This window comes from Diutina rugosa, assembly GCF_008704595.1.
Source record: "Diutina rugosa strain CBS 613 chromosome Unknown scaffold26_size169552, whole genome shotgun sequence".
Taxonomy (NCBI): Eukaryota; Fungi; Ascomycota; class Pichiomycetes; order Serinales; family Debaryomycetaceae; genus Diutina; species Diutina rugosa.
Genome location: NW_022995076.1, coordinates 149,151 through 169,631, shown reverse-complemented (window position 1 = coordinate 169,631; position 20,481 = coordinate 149,151). Strand labels below are relative to the sequence as shown.

Below are 20,481 nucleotides of genomic sequence, written 5' to 3'. Positions count from 1 at the left end.
GTTAATTAGAAAGCTAGAGCATTTTTGAGAAGGGCTTCTATTATTACATAAACTGACAACGACGTTTCACCCCTCTGACATCTGCTTGGGGTAGTTCTACTACTTGAACTTCTTCTTCCGTGTCGATGGGTACTATTATCATGTGGGAAACATCAGCACTGCTGCAGGTATCATAATCGGTATCACTGTTATCGGTATCATCACTTAGCTTTGTTAATATGATAGGTTTGTCAACATTGGCGAGAAGTTTCTTTGGCAATTCCGCGGACGACTCCTCCTTAGAAGTTTCCCCAATCAATTGTTCGGAAGACTGTTCATACTCACTTTCATAAGTTTTGTCATCACCAACGAGATCAACAGTAGTCTCCAAGTAGACGTCAACGATGTTCAGTTCGGTCACTTCTGTTTGACTCATTCTTGGCTGTTCAGTAAAATCGCTGAGCGTGCCCGGTTCCGTAGTTGATTCTTTCTTTGATTTCTTTCTGTTGCCCCCATTGTATTCTTGCACATTGAATTCAGTTGTGAATAACAGATGTTTAATGGCCACTCCTTCCAGATTTCTGATAGGACGTCGAGAACAGGGCTTTGAAGACTTTTCGGCGTTTCCTTTGTCGTCTTCGGAATCGATTTCAGCTTCCTTGACTAACGGATGCGTTACCTCGACCACCTTTGCCTCTTCCTCTTCGTCGTCTTCGTCCTGATACTCAAAGTCAGATTTCGCCACGCTGACGTCGTAATCTTCGGAGTCAAGAACTTCGCTAGGCACTGGCGAGTTTGGCGTGTCAGTGGTAGTCTTCTGAATGACTACCATAGTGGTGGTAAATGGTAGATATTGACATCACAGTTTCAAGTCACATATATGGTAGTGGACCGCGTCTGTTTCAGAGTATGTGCCACACACCTTCTTACACACCCACCGACGTGCTCAGGAAACACGTGTCATCAACGATATATTTGGCGTCATATGAGGATTTTGAACAAGGGAGATGTCCAGTTATTTTATCCAACCCATCTCATAAGCATCAACCTCTGACGCGACCACCTGCCGCATATCTCCAAATAGACGATCCATGCAATAACGTCCCTGCGGATAAAATCCCCACGCCCATTTCTTTGTCAGCCCACAGATTTCATGAGTGGAGAAGCATTCTTGATGTGCTACGCGGTCTATCGGTAAGCCACGATCCCAGAAAATTAGTGGTGTTAGCCGAGAATAGTGCTGATCAAGTGCTCTTTGTGAGGATGAAAACAAACGTCCACCGAGGGAATCTACCGACAACAAAAGGACTGGTATGACTAATATGACATTGGCTCTGTCGTTTGATCGAATGACCATTATTCATTACTACCGGCAACGTGCTTGAATCACGCGATGTGGTCGTAATTTAGGCGATTGTGGAGACGACAGACGCGAAGGTAACAATAGCGATCGTCAACGAACAAGGAGATGAGATCCATATAAAGATGTGACCACGCCCAGGGATCCAGCTCCATTGTAATGGATATCCCCCGCTACACCCAGGTGCTCTTGGAGGCCATCGAGACGGACTACTCGCTGGAGCGGTACCTTGAAGACGACCTCGCCACCAACTTCCCTCGGGTGCCCGAGGTGGTGTGCCACTTGAAGCTTCTCCGGGCGTTTGCTGTGTACAAAGAGCGTATTTTGGAAGGGGAAACCGGCAACGATGCCACGAAGAAATGGCAGGTGTTTATCACTGTTGCCGTGAGACGATTCATCATCTGGATCTCCGGCTTGAAGAGTTATCTTAAACCGGAAAACGTCATGGCCCGCCAGTGCAAAAAGCAGGTGAAGAAACGGGAAAAAGCCGATGCCAGCCCCAATGTCGACTTGGCCAGATCCCACCTGAGAACCAAGCCCGTCGCCGAACCTCCTGAAGCTGCCAGTGTTCCGGAAATCATATCTGAGCACCGTCTTTTCTCTGTGGGCCTGACGAAGCATATCCCTTTCATTAATGCGTTTGGTGATCACTTGCCGCCTCTCGACGTGGCAATGGTGTGGCACGCGTTCTTGCTTACTCCCAGGCTGTTTTACGACACGTTCTTGCACCACAGCTTCTTGTTCTTTGCCAACTACCCGTTCCCGTTGCTTGCGCTTACCCAGAGAATCTCCGATACCGACTTTGCATACCGTCCTGAGGAGTACTATGTCGAGCGGTTCCAAGACATATTGGAGCGGGTGGGGTATATCCGGGAACCGTACTCCATCGATGAGTTTAGCGTTGACGTTGTCCACTTCGACGTGTTCTGTCCTCAATGCCACATGAAGATCGTCAACCAGGTGCCTGCCACCACCAAAAGCGGTATTGGCTATACCGACGCGGGATTCGCCGTCACCGCGATGCCGTGCCAGTGTTCGTTCTCGTTGGACTTGGACCATGACGAAATCCGTAAACGCCAATTACATGCTGATGCGGTGAGTAAACTGACCCTTCCGGGGGTGTTTAAATACTTCTCCAAAGTATTGACCCTGCTGCTCCCCAGCGCTATTGAACCGATGCAATGGGACGCCAAGTTGAAGCAAATGATCACCGGCCAGCTCACCCCGAAGGTACTGAAGCTCGACTTTATCAAAATGTTGCGCCACATCCAGTCGGAGGTTAACCATCGTCAGTTGAGTAAAGTGTTGAAGTTGTACCCGATGATGAACTTGATTTCTGCTACTGTCCCCGGAGATGTGGTGGTGTGGGAAGACCTTGTCGGAGCCATCTTCCGTCACGAACGGTTCATGGACACCATCAATGGCCTCGACTTGCTTTGTGCTGACGACATTGCCGAATTCGCCGCGGAGCTGATCTCGCGGTACAAGCGGTTCTTTCACCTTGCTGTCCACGCTGATGGCGGCACGTTGCTTGTGCCGACGTTGGATATCGATCTTGTCTGGCATACTCACCAGCTCTCCCACTATTACTATGTGAGGGACTGTTTGCGCCTGGGGAGACGGGTGGTGGTGGACCACGACGATAAGGTCGACCAAGGACGTCTCGACACCCAGTACGGCCACACCGCCCGCGTCTACTTCAACCAGTTTAAGGAGGAGTACCTGGAGTGTCGATGTAACTATTGCACCCACAAGAGATCTCGAGCTCCTGCGAGTAAGTTGAGACAGATCTTCCGCTCCCACACTCATCAGAAGCCACCAAAGATTAAGGTACCGGGAACGGAGAAGATCAAGGGACACCGCAAGCAGAACCTGCAGCTGTCGCTCCGGCTGGTGCTGTCTCAGCAAACGTCGCTGCTGCTGCCTCGCCAGTCGCTGCTGCTGACGCCGACTCCCCCGGCTTCGGAAACAGCTACCGCTACCCACGTATCATTCCACAACGCTATTGAATTACCGCTGGCAGCAGCCCAACGCCATTTGAAGAGTATTGAGCAAAAGCTTGGTGACGACGTGCCCTGGCACCACGAAGAGGAAACGACGCCGTTTGTCGTATCGCCCACCAAGCCAGTCAATGCTCGGTGTGCGCAATTGTTTGGTCCGGGTCTCTGTGTTACCACCATCGACATCTTGGACGAACCCCAGCCGCCGAAACCAGGCTGGCGCTGGCGCCCCACCCCTGATAATTAGGAAAATTAAGAAAAAGGTACTTGTGCTACTTGCTAGTGGAAGTGATTATCGTCTATCGTTAATGCAAAGAAAGATTAAGAAAGGTTGAGCCTCGTCGAGGCCATAAACTCCAAGTAAAAAGGCGGTAACTCCAAGATTAGATTGATCGTCTAGGGCAACCCCTTAGCGGCGCGGTCCCAGCGCTCTTCGGCGACCCAACCGGCATTGATAACGGTGACGACGTCGCCAAGGTTGAGCCCTTGTTTTAACGGGCGCCCCTTATCGACGAGCTGGGTATAGATCTTCACGTACTGCTCTTTCGGTGCCGGCGCTAGCGCTGGCGCCGCCACGCGGCGAGCCGCTGCTGGCAGGGGGTCGAGCCACTTGGCGCGGCGGTAGTGCCAGAGCTTGGTGCCGAGCTGGGAGTCGTCGACGGTGCCGTCGGACAGCGCCAGGTCCTTGAGGTAGTCGGCGCGCATCTTGCACACGTCGACGTCGCGGAACAGGTTGACTTCGGTGGCCAGCCCCGTGTCGGGCAGCGGTTGCGGCTGGGGCGATGGCGCCATCAGCAGCGCGATCTTGTCCAACAGCTTATACTGGCGGTACTTCTCCAAAAACGCCTCGTCGGTGGCGGTGTTGCCTCGCTGGGGGCGCATCAACCTCAGAAGCAGCTCGTCGCGCTCGCTGTCTTCGAAGAGCTCGTCGATGACCAGCTCGTCCAGCAGGTCGTCGTGAGCGGCGGCGCGGACCCGGTCGAAAAACTGGCTCCACTCGGCGGCGACCCGGCGAAGAAACAGCGGCTTTTTGCTCACGGCGCGGCTGGCGCTGCTGCTCTTGGGAGAGGACATCGGGCGCCTGGAAGCTCGGGGCGACGGGCTAGGGGATGGTTAAAGGGCAAGTGGCCGGAGGCGGGCGAGTCGCTGCGAGAACTCACAACCCGAGGTGACGCTGATTATCTGCGCAGGTGTTCCCATGTCAAGTGGTGGGTGCGCCTAGCCTTGTGTGCACGCCCTGCCGCAAAAAAAGCATCGTCCTGCAGGTGGCGGCGACACCGACACCTCTAAGGTGGGGCAACACTGCCCTCTGTTGCTAGTGGTAGCGACGCCCCGTCAGCGGTGACTGGGTAGCAGCCTCCAACAGCCCAAAGCCGAGGCCTATCATAGACAAAGAAACGCCACCTCGATCTACCTAAAACTATACGAGCTTCTTCTTTTTTATCTTTGGACGATGACACCAGCATTTCTCTGTATTTACTGCAAGTTTCTAATTCCAGGCGCTTTTTGTTTGCTCGCTTCGAGAGTTTAGTGGCTCGATGCGGAACAGTCACGCTGAGGGTTGCCTGCCTGAGGAAAGGCGTCCTTTAGCAATAGCCGCCAAGCAACGGAGGTCGTGCGAGGCCACCAAAGCAATACGATGACTCCACCCCCGTACCTCCGTTAGTCTCCCTGATATTATCTTGACTACCCTAAGAAGATATAGTTAAACTCTTGGAAGTATGAGTTTATCATCAGGTGTAATACATAGGATTATGGGGAAAAGTCTGTTAATTTATGTACAAGCGAAGGGAAGCGGGCTTAAGTAATCACGGCTGGTCCGGGTGGAACGTCTATATTATGGACAAGTAAAGTGTACTTAGTTTTTTGCTTTTTCTTATTTACTTAACTGACACAAACCCCGCAATGCCACAAACGGCTGATCTAGCCCTAAGGCTAAAGAGGATAGCAAGAATACGAAGATGATCCGATCCGAAACCCTATAACTATTTTTACTTTGCCATCGTAATTTGTGGCAAATGGAGTTTGTCTATTAAAGCTATCATGAGAATCGTAATCGTAAGTCACGCCACCACTGGGGACTGTAAATCACGCCTTCTTCCACTGGGCGACAAATTGCTTGTGGAACTGGGCCCACTTGTCGATCCACTCGGTGCCCGGCGCCAAGAACGTCGTTCTGAGGTGGTAGGTGCCCTCGACCTGGCCAAACCCGTTACCGGGGACACAGCAGATCCCGGTGTTCTTCAACAACTCCAACGCGTACACGTCGTCGACCTGCTTGTTCTTGCCGGCGGCTTCGTCAAACAACGCCGGGTAGTGTTCTCTAGTAAAGTTCAACTTGGGGAACAAGTACATCGCCCCTTCAGGCCGTTGCGACTCGACGTCCTCCATCTGCTCAAAGGCATCGTACAATCTGTCGGCGCGCTCCCGCAAGTCGGAGGCGATCTGGTTCGATTCTTGCTGATAAGTATCATACGACGGCAGCCCCGGCTTAGGCGGGTTCACCATCAATTCTACCAACGCCTGCCCCGACACCACCGAGCACAAGTTGATCGACGCCAATTTATAGATCACCGCTTCCACTTCGGGGGTGAAACCAACAAGTTCCATGTACCCACCACGCTGACCACACTCACCCGACACACCTTTAGAGGTCGAGTGCAACGACGCCAATTGCACGTTGTTGTAAAGCTCAGGGTTTTGCTCCTTCAATTGGCACAACACCTTCTTCACCGAGACAAACTCGCCGTGGAACACGTTGCATTGGTACACTTCGTCGGCAATCAACACGAGCCCGTGTTCGGCAGCGATGTCAATGAGTTCAGCAATGTCGTCTTCCTTCAAAATGGCACCAGTGGGGTTACCGGGGTTGATGATGACTAAGGCCTTCAAGTCGACGCCCTTCAGTTTGTTATCAGCAATCACGGCTCTGATCTCAGCGGGGTCGGTACGCCAGTTCTTGGCTTCGTCAAGGTAGTAACCGACGGCGACGGCGTTACCTAAGGCAATGGTGGCAGTGTACAACGGGTACTGGGGGATGGGGATTAAGAACCCCAGCTTTTCGTTCTGGTTGAGCACCGTCAACAAGTAGGTGACGGCGGCCGAGGCGCCCCCGGTGAGGTAAATGTGTTCGGGGTCGGAGGGGAAGCCATCGCGCTCAGCAATCGCCTTGGCGATCAGTTCTCTGAACACGGGCGCCCCCTTGGAGTGAGAGTAGGCCCCCACCGAGCCCACCGCATTCAAGAAAGTCTGCGCCCGGTCAATGACGTCAGCCGGGTAGACGTCGCGGGCTTTGGTAGCAAGGTCAGGGTACTGCAAAATCAGCAACACTTGGCGGTACCACGTCAACGGCTTCTGCTTAAGCTGTTGCGGGTTGCCGATGTTGGCGTTGACAATGTGGTCAAAGGGGAGCTTCTGGCCCTGCTTCAACTGCTTGGCCAACTCGTCGGCCAAGTTGGCGATCTCACCCCGAACAGCGTACTGGGTCTCGACGGAGTACGGGTTGATGTCGGCCAACGTCAACGCCGGCGCCGGTTTGAACAGTTTGGTCATAGAGGAAAATCTGCGTAAGCTGGCCGAGATCATCTCCTGTATTTATGTCGTTATTCGGGGAAGAGGAGACGATTGAGAACTCTGGCGGCTGGGAACTTCCGAACCGTTTTCGCGCTGCCCCGGGCTGCCCCGAGAGGGCCCAGCGACGACGCGCGCCGCTTCCCCTCCACCAGAGTCAGAAATTTAGGTAAACACCCCCCCTAAGGTCACGGACACCGTCTCCAATTCCTTATTTCAACTACAATTGCTCGTGTAGATGTAAGACAGCACGGCTACCACCCAGTGGGCCCACACCAGCAGGGTGTACGGCGTGATTTTACCCCGGAGTTTTTTTTTTTTTGTTGGACTTTAATGTCCTTCGACGATGTAGAAGCAAGAAAAAAAAAGCCTTTGTCAAGGTAACGTGGAGCACACGGTTAGTGACGGTTGCGAGCGGTGCTGGCCGCTACTCTCTTTCTTTATGCGGCTTTGCAAACTAGGGGGGAAGATGAAATGACGATACCCCGCAATCCCAAAACCTTCTGGGTTTTTGCGGCATCGGTTTGCGAGTCAGGCGATTGCCGAACTAGTGTGAGTAGAGATCAACCTCAGTTTCCCCAAACACGGCGTTTACCTTTGCAGGTGTGCGTCCGAGGTCCGAACGCACCTCGAGCTGCTTCTCTAGACATAACTCCGTGGCTACTTGCCAGGTATAGTGCGGGTACCCGGAAGCTCGACGCCATGGTGAGGGAAAAGGTGGGGGAGAGAGTTAAAGGTCGTGCCACCGCAAGCGCGCCATCAAATCACCACAAGTTCGAATCCGTATAACAGCAATTTTTCGAGTTTAAGAAATAAAACCTAGAATTTCTAATCTTCATGAAAACAATTCTGTCAACGTTAAACATGGCTCTGATCATGCTTCAACTCGTTCTAATATCGTTTCCCATAATGGTCGATTTCGTGAATCTCATGAGTTTTTTTGTGCTCGCTGTCTCCTGCACACGTCCAGGCTTACCCACCATCTTTTTTTCAACCACCGCTCATTGGCCGTCAGGTTTGAACCTTTACCAAACATGCCCAAGTTCAGATTCTCCTTCCAGCCCCTTGGTGGCTTCTTCTCGGCGAAGGTGCCCAAGTTCAACGTGCAACTTGAACGGGACATTCGCAGCAAGCTCGACCTGTTGCCCTCGGTGACGAGAATCTACACCCACCCCGACGGCATGCCTCGTGTGCCCACCGACGAGGAGTTCAAGACCATCGCCGAATTGCAAAACATGTACTACCAAAGAAACCACTCCGAATGGAACTTCATCCTCCCCGGGATCCCCAAGGACCAGTTGCAGTTGTTCAAGGACAACTCGCAAGACCTCGCCAACTTCCAATTTGTCTCGCAAGATGCCGGTAAAATCGTCGACAAGATCCCTTACAAGGACGACCAGACTGGGGAATTGAAGTGGAAGGTGGTTAGAGAAACCCCCAAGGCCGAAGGCTGGGAATTTCCTTACTTCTACCTCGTGTTGCCCGTGTTTGCCTATGTGTTGTACTCGAAGTACACCGCACAAATGCAACGCAGACAGACGGACGGTCCCGAGTGGGCGGAGAAGGAATTGCGTTTGCGTGCCATGGAAGACTACTTCCACGGCGACACTGAAAAGGCCAAGGAGTTCTTGTCGAACGAAGGCAAGTCCCAACGCGAGATCCAAGACAGAGACGACCTTGTCATTGCCAGAATCCTTGCCGGTGATTACGACAAGTTGGGTCAATTGAAGAAGAAGGAAAACTTAGCATAATTCACGTAGAATCGTAATAAATAGAAACGAGGAAATAACATGGGAAATGTAGGTTAAAAGTGGGGCAGAAGGCGAATTGTAGTTTGTTTTAATCAAGCTTAGTTTCAGTGACGCCAAGGATCATCTCGAAACACGCGTATGGCCATACCACGTTTGATTCAAGTATTTACTTCAATCGCTGCTTTTGCTTACATTAGTGCATCGATATCAATCAAGGCTAATGAACCCCTTGGTCTAATGAAACTCAAAAACGAAAAACATAATGATTTCAATTGACTTTGAAGTCATTTTATGCCCTACTCGATTCCCTGAGGTTCTTCCCCTCCGGTTTCGGCGCGTTCCAGAAGTGTCCACGTGAAATGAGTCACGGCGCACCCCGGGTTATAAGGCTGAAAAATTGAGTCGCCCGGTGCTCTTAAACTTTGTCAATTAATCCTCCTACCATGGTCAAAGCAGGTGTTTTGGGTGCCACGGGCTCCGTGGGCCAGCGTTTCATCTTGTTGCTCTCGCAACACCCCACCTTCGAGCTCCACGCCTTAGGGGCGTCGCCTCGTTCCGCCGGTAAGAAGTACGCCGATGCCGTCGTCTGGAAACAAACCGAATTGTTGCCCGAACTGGCCAAGGAAATCTTGGTGCAAGAGTGCAAGCCCGAAGGTGCTCTCGCCGAGTGTGACGTCGTGTTCTCCGGTTTGGACGCCGATGTCGCCGGCGACGTGGAAATCGCGTTCAAGAACGCCGGCAAGGCGGTGATCTCTAACGCTAAGAACTACCGTCGGGAAAAGGATGTGCCGTTGATTGTGCCCATCTGCAACCCCGAACACATGGAGGTGGTTGAAGCTAAGCTCAGAGCCGCTAAGGAAAAAGGTGAACAAAAGCCCGGTTACATCATCTGCATCTCCAACTGTCTGACGGCGGGTCTCGTGGCTCCGCTTAAGCCCTTGGTGGAAAAATTCGGTCCCATCGACTTGTTGACCACCACCACTTTGCAAGCCATCTCGGGTGCTGGTTTCTCTCCCGGTGTCCTGGGCATTGATGTCTTGGACAACATCGTCCCTTACATCTCTGGTGAAGAAGAAAAGATCGAATGGGAAACGAGAAAGATCTTGGGTAACATCTCTGACGATGGTACCGAGTTCGCCCCCTTGAGCGAAGACGAAATCAGAGTGCTGGCTCAATGCAACCGGATTGCGGTGCTGGACGGCCACACTGAGTGCATTCTGTTGCGTTTTAAGCAACAACCCCCTCCCTCGTTGGAAGAAGTGAAGCAGTGCATGAGAGACTACCAGTGTGATGCTGCTAAGTTGGGGTGCCCTTCGGCTCCTAAGAACACCATCCACGTGTTAGAGGAAGTCGACCGTCCCCAACCTCGTTTGGACCGTAACCGTGACGCTGGTTACGCCGTGTCTGTTGGTCGTGTCCGTCCCGACCCCGTGTTGGACTACAAGATGGTGGTGTTGTCCCACAACACCGTCATCGGTGCTGCTGGTGCTGGGGTGCTCATCGCCGAAATCTTGCACGCCAAGAACCTTTTGTAAACGAATCTCGTATATATATCTCTGTTAATTACTTGTACATGAAATCATTTTATGTAATGGTGGTATGTCATTTACGCCACCCGCTCCGCTCCCAGGAGCTTCACCGCCGCCCCGTACTTTTGCAATTTGGTCAACAACCCGTCACCTTGCTTGATTAATTGGGCGTATTGATGGTTTTTCAGGTCGGGACGGTTAGTCTCAATGATACCGTTGACTTTGTCAATGGTGCAATTGAGCTTCTTATTGGGGATGAACCGGCACAAGTCCTGGTCCAAGAATTCTTCAGAAACGTTGAAGTTCAGCGCCATTGACTTGAGCGACAACAGCTTGTACAGTTCCAATAACTGCTTGTAGGCCTTACAACGTAACTCTCTCAAAAGGAAGTTAGCGTGTTGATGAAGGTACTTGTTGGGAAGCAAGAACTGGTCGTACACCCGGGTGATGTCGGAGAAAAAGTACTTGTACTGGCAAAGGTATAAGTTGGTGGTCAAGTCAACCAACAGTTGCAACATGTCGGGCAGTTGCGAGTAGATGGAGAGGATCTCCGGCAGGTCGATAATCTTTTGCTTTAAGTCGACACGATCAAGCACAAGCACCCCGCAGATGGTGGCGTATTGCGCCACTTGTTCGTAGGAGCAGATTTCCGTCAGCGTGAATGTGGCCAACGAGTCGATAAGGAGGGTCGCCGCCTCGCTGAATTGGCGCGTGGCCATAAGGTAGATTCCGTTGTAAGTCTTAAACCGGTTACGACGTTCCCAGTCACCACCCTTGTCGATGAGCACCTTCACTTGGTCCAAGTACTTTTGCACCAGGCGGTAGTCGTTGAAGAAGAATTCAAGGCGCACAACCAGCAACAAGATGTCGATCTTCTTCCCCAGGTCCTGGCCCATGTCGATGGCCTTCTTGTATGTTTCCAACGCCTTCTCCCGGGCCAAGATCTCGGTGTAATAGTCGCCCAACTTGATGAGGGTGCCGAACACGTCGATCTCGGTTTCGTCCTGTTCCTCAGCATCCTTGAGCTGTTGTTCGAGTTCAGAGATCTTCTCATCGTTCTTCACTTCCATTTGTCTCAATTCGTCATGGGATAACGTCGACACCTTATATTTATCGACGAGGTAGTGGTAGTAAGGAGTCAAGTTTTGTTCTTTGCATTGAGCCACAAGCTCCTTAGCCAACTCGGCGTTTTTGCTGGTGTCGTTCGAGGTGGCAAGAAGGAACTCCTTCTCCAGAAGCGTGTAGTCGGGGATACGGGGCAAGTCGTCGCTCATGTCGCCACCAGGATTGAGATCGCAGTGGCAAGCGCGCGCTAATGTGGTTTATGGTGCGGCGGGGCGAAGACCAAAGAAGCTGAGGGAGAAAACGATTACTACACAAATTTATGAAAAAATGATAATAGACGAATGTTTTCAGTGGTATGGTTTGAATCAATTTTGATGATAAATCATAGTTTTTGGATCATTGTCAATGTATATATAAATAAATAGAACCAGTTGTGAACGATACCAGATCGTCAATGGCAGTGGGTGATTGTCATTTCAAATGTGGATTCAAATGTGAATTTAGACGAGTGCCTTCAACATCACGAATCCCAAGGTAATGAAGATTACCCGTTCAAAGCGGCGAGTCAACATGAGGAAAAGAACCCATTTCCCCAGCAACTCCCTGGGGATGTCGTGGGTCAACGGTAACGATAAGTCGTCCATGGCCAATAACGGTGTTTAATAAGGATTAGTTTAGTGGCGTTGGCTTGTATATATGGCCCGTTTTCGCAAAAGCAATAAGGCGTCCGATTAACCTAGGTTATCGCCGGTCGCTGCTTTCAACCCCGATCACGGAAATACGAGACCTTCGACTTAGAATGAAGAACAATTGATGAATGAAAGAAATAACTATCAGGTATACAAAGCGGTAGAAATTGAGAATGATAGAATTCTGTATCATCTGAGTGGTCGTAGCCCTCTCAATCAGTCAGTCGATGGAAGCAACGGTAGAAATACTCCGTTAATAAAAGTCTCGGACATGCGGATCGTGGGCAAGGGCAGATGCTACGGTATAAGTAACCTCGGCTCCTAAGAGGAGTAACGTGAGCAAAGGCACGTGAACGCTAGTGAGCTCCGTTCCACTGTGGCAGGGCTAGAACTGACGTGGTGCCATGTGACGTGCGATTATGAACTTGCAGGGTTAGTTATTGGCAGTAACGTACGTAGGCCATATTTATTCCTAAAACAGATTAATACCCAATATGTCAAATTCGGGTAAATTGTCAATGTCAATAGCGTTAATCAATATTGACAGCACCAACACAAAACGCCACCTACGTCCAGACACTACAGCCTAAACCACCGATATTATATATGCGGGTAATTAACTATCGAGGTGTCAACAAGCCCTATACATGTGTACTTTCCCACAGTGTTATTCATTTTCACTCCAAAACAAACAAGCTGGCGTTGTCCCACAACCTGTACCAGTCGCCTGTCAAAAAAACCCCGTCGATCGGGACTTACCCCTAAACGTCTTTTTTCCCGAGCGGTCGCGCTGAACGCATAGATCCGCATTAGTGCATACCAAGCGACGATGGAAAACTGGGCAATCCAGTCGATCCATCCCAATTGCCCATCCCCAAATTTGCCCTGCCATCATGACTGTCGACTACTCCGTGTACCTCGTCACCGACTCCACCATGATCCCTGAAGGGTGTACTTTTCTTGGACAGGTGGAGCAGGCGGTGGCCAATGGCGCCACCCTCGTCCAGCTCCGGGAGAAGCTGATGCTGACCCGCGACTTCATCGCCCAGGCAGAAAAAGTGCACGCCATTTGCAAGGCCAAGAGAGTGCCGCTCATCATTAACGATCGGGTCGACGTCGCTTTAGCCATTGACGCTGAAGGTGTTCATGTGGGGCAAGACGATATGCCAGCGCCGCTAGTGCGCCGCCTCATTGGCAACGATAAGATTTTGGGGGTGACCTGTTCTACGGTGGAGGAGACGGAGCAAGTGGCGAAGGAGGCGGTGGCCGACTACGTGGGGTTAGGCACCGTGTACCCGACCAAGACCAAATCCGACGTCACTGACCCTCACGGTACTGGCCCCTTGGGCATTCGCAAAATGCTCAAGGTGCTTCAGGAGCACAACCGAGACGGCGCTAAGCCGCCGATCCGCTCCGTTGCCATCGGCGGCATTAACCATTCTAACGCTGCACAGGTGATGTACCAATGCCGTGTGGGCGCTAACACCGATAACGAAGAAGCCATTGATGGGGTAGCGGTGGTGCTGTGTATCATGGCGCTGAAGGACGCTGGCAAAGCCACTCGCGAGCTCCAGCAGTTGGTGACGGCGCCGGCGCCGTGGCTCGCCACCGCCTCCAGCGAGGTTGAGACCTCTAATAACTACGTGGGAGCGGTGCGCGATAAGTCGCCGTTAGTACACCATTTAACCAATAACGTCGTCAAGAACTTTAGCGCCAACGTCACCCTTGCTGTGGGGGCGCTGCCGATAATGTCTGAGCTCAAGGGCGACTTCGGCGACCTTGCCGCCGCCCCCTATGCTGCCTGTGTCGTCAACATGGGCACCCCTGACCCCGACACTTTGGCCATGTTTGCCGCCGCCATTGGCGCTTACAACAATGCCCGCAAGCATGTTGTGTTCGACCCTGTGGGCTGTGGCGCCACTAGTGCTCGACTTGCGGCCGCCGCCAAAATCGTCAATAGTGGCGTGGTGTCGGTGATCAAGGGTAACCCCGGCGAGGTGTGGGCGTTGTCGACGTTGGGCGCCAACTACCAAGCCTCGTCGAAGACTGTAACCTCTAAAGGTGTTGATTTTGATGGCGCAATGTCCGATGACGATCGGCGTGAATTAGCGCTCACCGTCGCCCGCGAATTCCGCTGTATCTGTGTCGTCACCGGCGCCCACACCTGTATCGCCGACGCCGACCATGCGGTGATCGTGGACAAGGGGCACCCGATGATGGGACAGGTGACGGGACTGGGGTGCCTGTTGGGCAGTGTTATCGGTGCCCACCTTGCTGTGGCCGACTTGACGGCGCCGTCAGCGTTCGCTGCTGTTGTCAGTGCCATCGAACGCTACGGTGACGCAGGCACCGCCGCCGGCGCTGGCGCCCCGGGCCCGGGATCATTTGTCCCAAGGTTCATTGACGAGTTGGCCCGCCAAAAATAGAAACAAATGACACACCCCATCGCAAGCGCCGTAGCATCCAAAAGTAATTCACGAGAGTAAATTCCAGGGGACTATCAGGTAGTTGCTAGAGATCAGACACTGCCTAAAGTCGGCGCTCCCAATTAACGGGCGCCCGCCGCCCCCGCAGTGTCCGACTGCGCCTACTTGACGGACGTTAACTTTACTACTCCTTTTTCCGAGGTCAGCGCTCGTGAGCGCCGATGACGCTAGTCCACAGATCACCTGTGCTGCCATGTGCAACTGCTGCCTCCGCCTCCACCGACCCACACCCCCCAAATTTCAGCGTCACCCCCTCGCTTTGAAGGGGGGGGCGTCGCGTGTTTATTATCGCGTCTGCGTGCGTATGTTGGTGGCAGTATCGCCTATTGTAAGCGCGCAACCCGGGCTACGTAACCGCGCCGATATAGAGGATACGAGGGGAATCTAGCGCTAATGAGCGCTATTAATAAAAAACACAGCTTTGCTAGGGGGAGGGGCATGCTATGAGCTCTTTACTCACCTGTACGAGCTTTTGTGGCGTTTACGCCCGATATAAAGCCACCAAATCCGGCTTAATGACCAGCATTTTCCTGCCCAGCCCAGAAAAGTAGTCTCCGATGAAGATCCCGATCTATCTCTTGGCAACGGCGATGGCCGCAACCATCCCCTCCGACGCATGGACGGGGTTGAAGCCGAACGAACTGGCGCCCGCCGGCGCCGTCACCTCCTACAGTGGCTCGTTCGGTATCCAGATCGTGGTGGAGGCCACCAATATCACCGAGGTGCTGGCAACGACTGCCGCCGGCAAATCGGCCGCCTCTAAGGTGGCGCTGGTGTCTGTGACTTCGTCCGCTTCCAAGGCGAAGCGGGCTGACCCTGTGGCCCAGATCAACGATGGCCAGGTGCAAAACCCCACCGCCAAGCCCACTCAGCAGCCGCCACTGACGTTGGCAGCTGTCAGCGTCGCCAAGCCCACTGCGCAAGCCGTGAGCCAGATCACCGACGGCCAAGTGCAACAGCCTACGGCCAAGCCCGCTACCGTGCAAGCTGCGACGCAGGCGCCTAAGCCTGCGGCTAACCCCGTGCAGCAGATCACTGATGGTCAAGTGCAACAACCCACGGCTAAGCCTACACAACAACTTCCCACCCTAGCCGCTGCTTCTAAGGCTCCTGCTCCTCAAGCGGCTGCTCCTCAAGCGGCTCAACCTGTCCAACAAATCAATGACGGCCAGGTGCAAAACCCTACCGCTCACCCCGTTCAACAAATCAACGATGGTCAAGTGCAGAACCCCACTGCCCACCCTGTCCAACAGATTAACGACGGTCAAGTGCAAAACCACCCCGCTACTGCTGTTGCTGTTCAGCAAATCAACGACGGTCAGGTGCAAAACCACCCTGCCACCGCCGCCGCTGTTGCTCACCCCACCGCTGCTGCTGTGCAACAAATTAACGATGGCCAAGTGCAAAACTCCCACGCGGCCGCTCCCACTGTCCACCCCACTGCTGCCGCCGTTTCGCAAATCCATGACGGTCAACCTCAAAACCCCACTGCGGCTGCGCCCGTGGTTCACCCCACTGCTGCTGCTGTTTCACAAATTCACGATGGTCAACCGCAAAACCTGGCGGCTGCTCCTCTTGTGTCTCACGCTCTGGCTGCCGCTGTGTCGCAGATCCACGATGGTCAACCCCAAAACGCTCACGCCTCTGCTTCTGGTCTTGGCCTGATCCTTGGCGGTATTGGCGCCGGTGAATCTCCCGAACCCGCGTTGGCTGAGGGTAACAGCACCACTTCCACTGGCCTCACTGGCACCTCCAACGCCACCGACGGCGCTTCGGTGTTCGACACCACTCCCCAGGCTTGCAAGTCGAACAGCTCGCTCACGTTGACCCTTAAGGACGGTATCTTGCGCGACAGCAAGGGCCGTGTCGGTTCGATCGTCTCCAACCGCCAATTCCAATTCGACGGTCCTCCTCCTCAAGCTGGTGCTATTTACGCTAACGGCTTTAGCATCACCAAGGACGGATACATCGCTCTCGGCTCTAGCGACAAGTTCTGGCAATGTTTGTCGGGCGACTTCTACAACTTGTACGACCGCGACATCGGCACCAAGTGCTACCCGGTCAAGTTCCAAGTGATCAAGTTTGTCGACTGCTAGAGGCAGTCATTGACAGAGGTCACATAATAATGGTTAGCAAAAATGGTATAGATAAATGAATGTAAATGATAAGATCGTATTCTTCTGGAGAGTGATCAAGCAAGAATTAAAGGGAAGGTTCAGTTATCTTAGGAAATCTCATTTGGCAATGGGTATTGATGTTCAGCGCGACGGGAGGTTGAAACAGAACGATGAAACATGTTTATGCTAAAACCCATAGCTGCATAAGGATGGGCTGATGCCATTAGCCGCTTTCGCTTGGCATCCATTGTAAGCTTAAACAAACATCAGCTTCCGATAAAACAATATGCAATGAAAGACTCAATACTGTCTAGTCCCAAAGTTGAAGTTCGCAATATGTTCCCGAAAGTTTCAACTCACACCATGGACTTCAACGCCGACGACTATGACTCCAAAACCCTTGTGAGTTCTTCATTGATGAATGATGTTACGCTGAGCCTTGAGAAAGAGTGGGAGATATTAAGAAGCGCAAACGAACTGCATATAGTATATGATTCTTCTTACCAGAGAGAAAGGCAGTGACAAGTTGAGTGGTCTTCAGTAAGATTAGCCTGCGAGTAATCTTAGTGTCATTCCTTTTGATCCGCTTTTATCTAAAAAAAAAATGGAGCCAAGCCTGACGGATAAACGCGACTAGCAGCAAGGTCACATGAAATCGACTCAGACCGTCACGATGCAATGTACAACATATCTTCACTCAGGCCATCAGTGAAGGCTCTCGGAGTTGTTATCGCGCAGACCACTCGTGTGCTGCAATCTCCCCTATATCGCACATACTTCGAGGGATTGATATTTCCGCTAGCAGAAAAAGATGGAGCAAACAGCTTCCAAGACCGTTGAAGAGAAATGAAAAGAATCGCAAGCCTTGAATCAGTCTCATAGGCTAACCATTGGAGATCATTGTAGTTAGAGGTGGTAGGTGCGGCGCGCGAAGAGGGTTCAACAGTCGCACTGGGCCTCATCGCGAAATTTTCCAGCTGACCCAAGCACTTTACATTCCACGATGCATTTGATGTACACTATTGGTGCCGACGGCAAGAGAGTTTACACCTTGAAGAAGGAAACCGAGGACGGTGAAATCACCAAGTCGGCCCACCCGGCGAGATTCTCGCCCGATGACAAGTACTCGAGACAAAGAGTGACTTTGAAGAAGAGATACAACCTTTTGCCCACGCAAAACTAAGGTGACTTGCCAACGGAGAGAAAGGGAGACATTACGAGATGACTCAAAGGTTATGATTTTGTACCATAGTTAATAAAGGATATTACGGATGAGAGTAGAGATTAAGTTTGGGGAGAGGTTCGATCGAGTCTCAGATGAGCTAAAAATTAAATGCTTCGAGTTATTGATATTATCAAGCACAGGCAATATCATCCACTGTAGAAGCCAAGTGATCAAATATAAATGGATTCAAGTGAGAAAACCCTCACAATGAGTATCTCATAAGAGATCAACTCTCCGCTAAGATCCAGGCCAAAAATAATCTAGAGAGTCGAGGACAATCAACTACACCGATAATGGAGTCGCTGGGGGCAAAAAGAAGCTCTTTGGCGGGGAATCGAACCCCGATCTCCCGCGTGACAAGCGGAAATACTAACCGTTATACTACCAAAGACTGGTTGACGGAACAACTTCAAGTGGTTCCTGACGCCAGATTCTGTCGGCATATTCAATCTGGCTGATCCCGGCTCAAACATCAACTTGCACCACTGATAATGGCAATAGAAATTGTAACGTTAACATCCTGAACATTTAAACATCGCCACCTGCCGATTACACTGCCATAGCCTTGGTGGGGGCGCCCCTCCCGTTACGAACCCCGCACCACCTTCGCGAGGTAGAATAATCCCAACTATTCTCGATCGATTATCCATCACCAGCCGTCGCCTGCTTCCTTCGATTATCTCCCCCAATACCATGCCTCGACGAACTAAAGGCTGTGTGCGGTGCAAACGGCTCAAAATCGGCGTAAGTACCAATTCCACTTTACCCAATTCTCACATGTCCCACCACCAGCATACTAACCAGGCGTAGTGCGATTCTCGAAGGCCGGCGTGTGGCTACTGTGCCCTGACGAACCGAGTGTGTGAGTATGAACTGCCGGCTCCCGAGGATAGCGTGCCACCACACCCCACAGAAAATTCCAAGGCGATTGACGACACGTCGGCGTGGCTGTTTGCCATCCCCTGCGAGCGTCTCCAGTTGACGCCGTTTGAAAGCGAACTCACGGGTTTTTACCAGTCGTTCGTGTCAAAATTCTTTGTCCCCGTGGCTAACCATCAACAGTTGCTGAGCCACTGGGCGCAACTGCTTCTCGTGATGACCGACCGGCTGATACTTGTCCGCCGGTCGCTCGTGGCGTACCTGGCGCTATTGATCCACAAGTTTGCCCCCCACCGACAATTTTGCCTGCTGGACCAGTTCACGCTGCTTTACACGCAAATGCTGGCTAACTTCCACCAGGCAATTACCACTTTAAAACAGGTAATGGCGGCGGCATTGCTGCTGGAAGGTACCATCGAGAAAGTGCTGGTGCACCCGGATACGGTGTTTGCCATATTGATTCTGGGGATCTTCGTGGTGCTTTTCCTCAGTCGTCATCCGCATAAGCTTATGCCATTGCTAGCATTTGAAGAAGATGGTCCTCTGCTCCACTTTATGGCGATTGCTCGTGGGGTGAGAGAGACGATTATCTTATGGGCACCATCGCTCTATTTAAGTCAGTACCAGACGATCTACGCTGAGTTACTTGGGACCACGGCTCCGCTACTGGCGGGCGATCATAATGCTGATAATATCATCCCTATGCTTGCCCCTATGTTCGCTGACTTGGACGACGCCTATATCCCGCCCGCCATTAAACCGACACTTCAACAATCAATGCAAGTGCTTAACGCTCAGCTTCACGACTTGGCGCAGGTGCGGCTTAACCTTGAACTCACCAAGTTCCTTTTGCGAGTTCCCTCCGAATTCTTTGATTTAGTGTTTCAAAAGAACTTTTTCGCTTTACGGATAATGTTTGTGTTTCTGTGTCTTCTGTTACTACTTGAGTTCTGGGTGCTGGAACAGCTGAACATGTGGGTTGACTACCTCGAGTGGTTCCGCCAATACAACTTTACAGTGTGCGACCAGTGGATGTACCCCCATGACCGCACGCTTTACGATATTGCCTTTACTTACCGGCTCCATTTCCCTCTTGGCCACTACCACCACTTGGAGTTGATGGACTTGAACCAGTTATTGCAGCTCGCCATGGGCAGTACCCCTGCAACCAGTGTGGCTGTTGTCGATCCGGGCTCCGATATTGCGTCCGAAGCCACTGTCGAACCAGCAGCCTCGTTCGCTGGCTAATTATACACTTACATGATCTTGGCTACATTTGGGGGCACCACCGCTTACTAATTAATCGAGCGATTATTGTCGCCTAGTCAAGGCTATTGGGATTGCGATTGGCAAATCACGTGAGGGCAGATAAATATGGTGACGACGATGGCAATTTTTCCAAAGGCTTAGCTTCAACGACCAAACCACCCTAGCCCCACCGGGTCCCGGATCCCGGCTTTTGGCAACTCCCGCGCCTCGAGCTGCATTTGCCGGAACAAATAGTTGGGTCTTTCCAGCGTGCGTCGCCCAAAAAAGATATTGCATGCAGAACAATACCCCCCGTTAGCCCCCACGATAGACCCCCGGCGTAAAGAGGTGACCACTCCAGCCTCGCCCCGGCGATGACAGCTCACCCAAAGTTAAAGCTCGACACTTTGAGTACCATTTATTCCGTCGCCACCACGAAGTTAGCAGCGCCAGGCCCTTGTCTGTACTCCACTAATTCCACCTGCCCCTGCGGGCACCTGGCATTTCGCGTCCGGAAAAGCTAGCCCGGACCTTACTCAACACCCTCGAGCGGCTTCCCCAGACAGGAACACGAAACTTGAGG

The 20,481-nt window shown here is 52.1% G+C and overlaps 10 protein-coding genes across 10 annotated transcripts; 6 read left to right on the top strand and 4 right to left on the bottom strand. All coding sequences in view use genetic code 12, as the record gives it.

Moving 5' to 3' along the window:
* Positions 1 to 43: 43 nt before the first annotated feature.
* On the bottom strand, positions 44 to 811 carry DIURU_000641 (uncharacterized protein; the record flags this gene model as incomplete). The annotated part of the gene is made up of 1 exon (XM_034158912.1): positions 44 to 811. The coding sequence occupies one exon, from the start codon at positions 809 to 811 to the stop codon at positions 44 to 46; it is 768 nt and encodes a 255-aa protein (XP_034014630.1).
* A 687-nt stretch (positions 812 to 1,498) lies between these two features.
* On the top strand, positions 1,499 to 3,586 carry DIURU_000640 (uncharacterized protein; the record flags this gene model as incomplete). The annotated part of the gene is made up of 1 exon (XM_034158911.1): positions 1,499 to 3,586. The coding sequence occupies one exon, from the start codon at positions 1,499 to 1,501 to the stop codon at positions 3,584 to 3,586; it is 2,088 nt and encodes a 695-aa protein (XP_034014629.1).
* A 149-nt stretch (positions 3,587 to 3,735) lies between these two features.
* DIURU_000639 (uncharacterized protein) lies at positions 3,736 to 4,413 on the bottom strand (the record flags this gene model as incomplete). Its single annotated transcript, XM_034158909.1, has 1 exon — positions 3,736 to 4,413. One exon carries the CDS (start codon positions 4,411 to 4,413, stop codon positions 3,736 to 3,738), a length of 678 nt encoding a protein of 225 aa, XP_034014628.1.
* A 1,014-nt stretch (positions 4,414 to 5,427) lies between these two features.
* ALT1 (alanine transaminase) lies at positions 5,428 to 6,891 on the bottom strand (the record flags this gene model as incomplete). Its single annotated transcript, XM_034158908.1, has 1 exon — positions 5,428 to 6,891. The coding sequence occupies one exon, from the start codon at positions 6,889 to 6,891 to the stop codon at positions 5,428 to 5,430; it is 1,464 nt and encodes a 487-aa protein (XP_034014627.1).
* Positions 6,892 to 7,943: 1,052 nt separating this feature from the next.
* DIURU_000637 (uncharacterized protein) lies at positions 7,944 to 8,660 on the top strand (the record flags this gene model as incomplete). Its single annotated transcript, XM_034158907.1, has 1 exon — positions 7,944 to 8,660. One exon carries the CDS (start codon positions 7,944 to 7,946, stop codon positions 8,658 to 8,660), a length of 717 nt encoding a protein of 238 aa, XP_034014626.1.
* Positions 8,661 to 9,103: 443 nt separating this feature from the next.
* HOM2 (aspartate-semialdehyde dehydrogenase) lies at positions 9,104 to 10,195 on the top strand (the record flags this gene model as incomplete). The annotated part of the gene is made up of 1 exon (XM_034158906.1): positions 9,104 to 10,195. One exon carries the CDS (start codon positions 9,104 to 9,106, stop codon positions 10,193 to 10,195), a length of 1,092 nt encoding a protein of 363 aa, XP_034014625.1.
* A 71-nt stretch (positions 10,196 to 10,266) lies between these two features.
* RPN7 (proteasome regulatory particle lid subunit) lies at positions 10,267 to 11,463 on the bottom strand (the record flags this gene model as incomplete). Its single annotated transcript, XM_034158905.1, has 1 exon — positions 10,267 to 11,463. The coding sequence occupies one exon, from the start codon at positions 11,461 to 11,463 to the stop codon at positions 10,267 to 10,269; it is 1,197 nt and encodes a 398-aa protein (XP_034014624.1).
* Positions 11,464 to 12,836: 1,373 nt separating this feature from the next.
* THI6 (bifunctional hydroxyethylthiazole kinase/thiamine-phosphate diphosphorylase) lies at positions 12,837 to 14,369 on the top strand (the record flags this gene model as incomplete). Its single annotated transcript, XM_034158904.1, has 1 exon — positions 12,837 to 14,369. One exon carries the CDS (start codon positions 12,837 to 12,839, stop codon positions 14,367 to 14,369), a length of 1,533 nt encoding a protein of 510 aa, XP_034014623.1.
* A 650-nt stretch (positions 14,370 to 15,019) lies between these two features.
* Positions 15,020 to 16,525, top strand: PIR1 (beta-1,3-glucan linked protein; the record flags this gene model as incomplete). The annotated part of the gene is made up of 1 exon (XM_034158903.1): positions 15,020 to 16,525. One exon carries the CDS (start codon positions 15,020 to 15,022, stop codon positions 16,523 to 16,525), a length of 1,506 nt encoding a protein of 501 aa, XP_034014622.1.
* Positions 16,526 to 18,866: 2,341 nt separating this feature from the next.
* DIURU_000632 (uncharacterized protein) lies at positions 18,867 to 19,898 on the top strand (the record flags this gene model as incomplete). Its single annotated transcript, XM_034158902.1, has 1 exon — positions 18,867 to 19,898. One exon carries the CDS (start codon positions 18,867 to 18,869, stop codon positions 19,896 to 19,898), a length of 1,032 nt encoding a protein of 343 aa, XP_034014621.1.
* Positions 19,899 to 20,481: the final 583 nt, after the last annotated feature.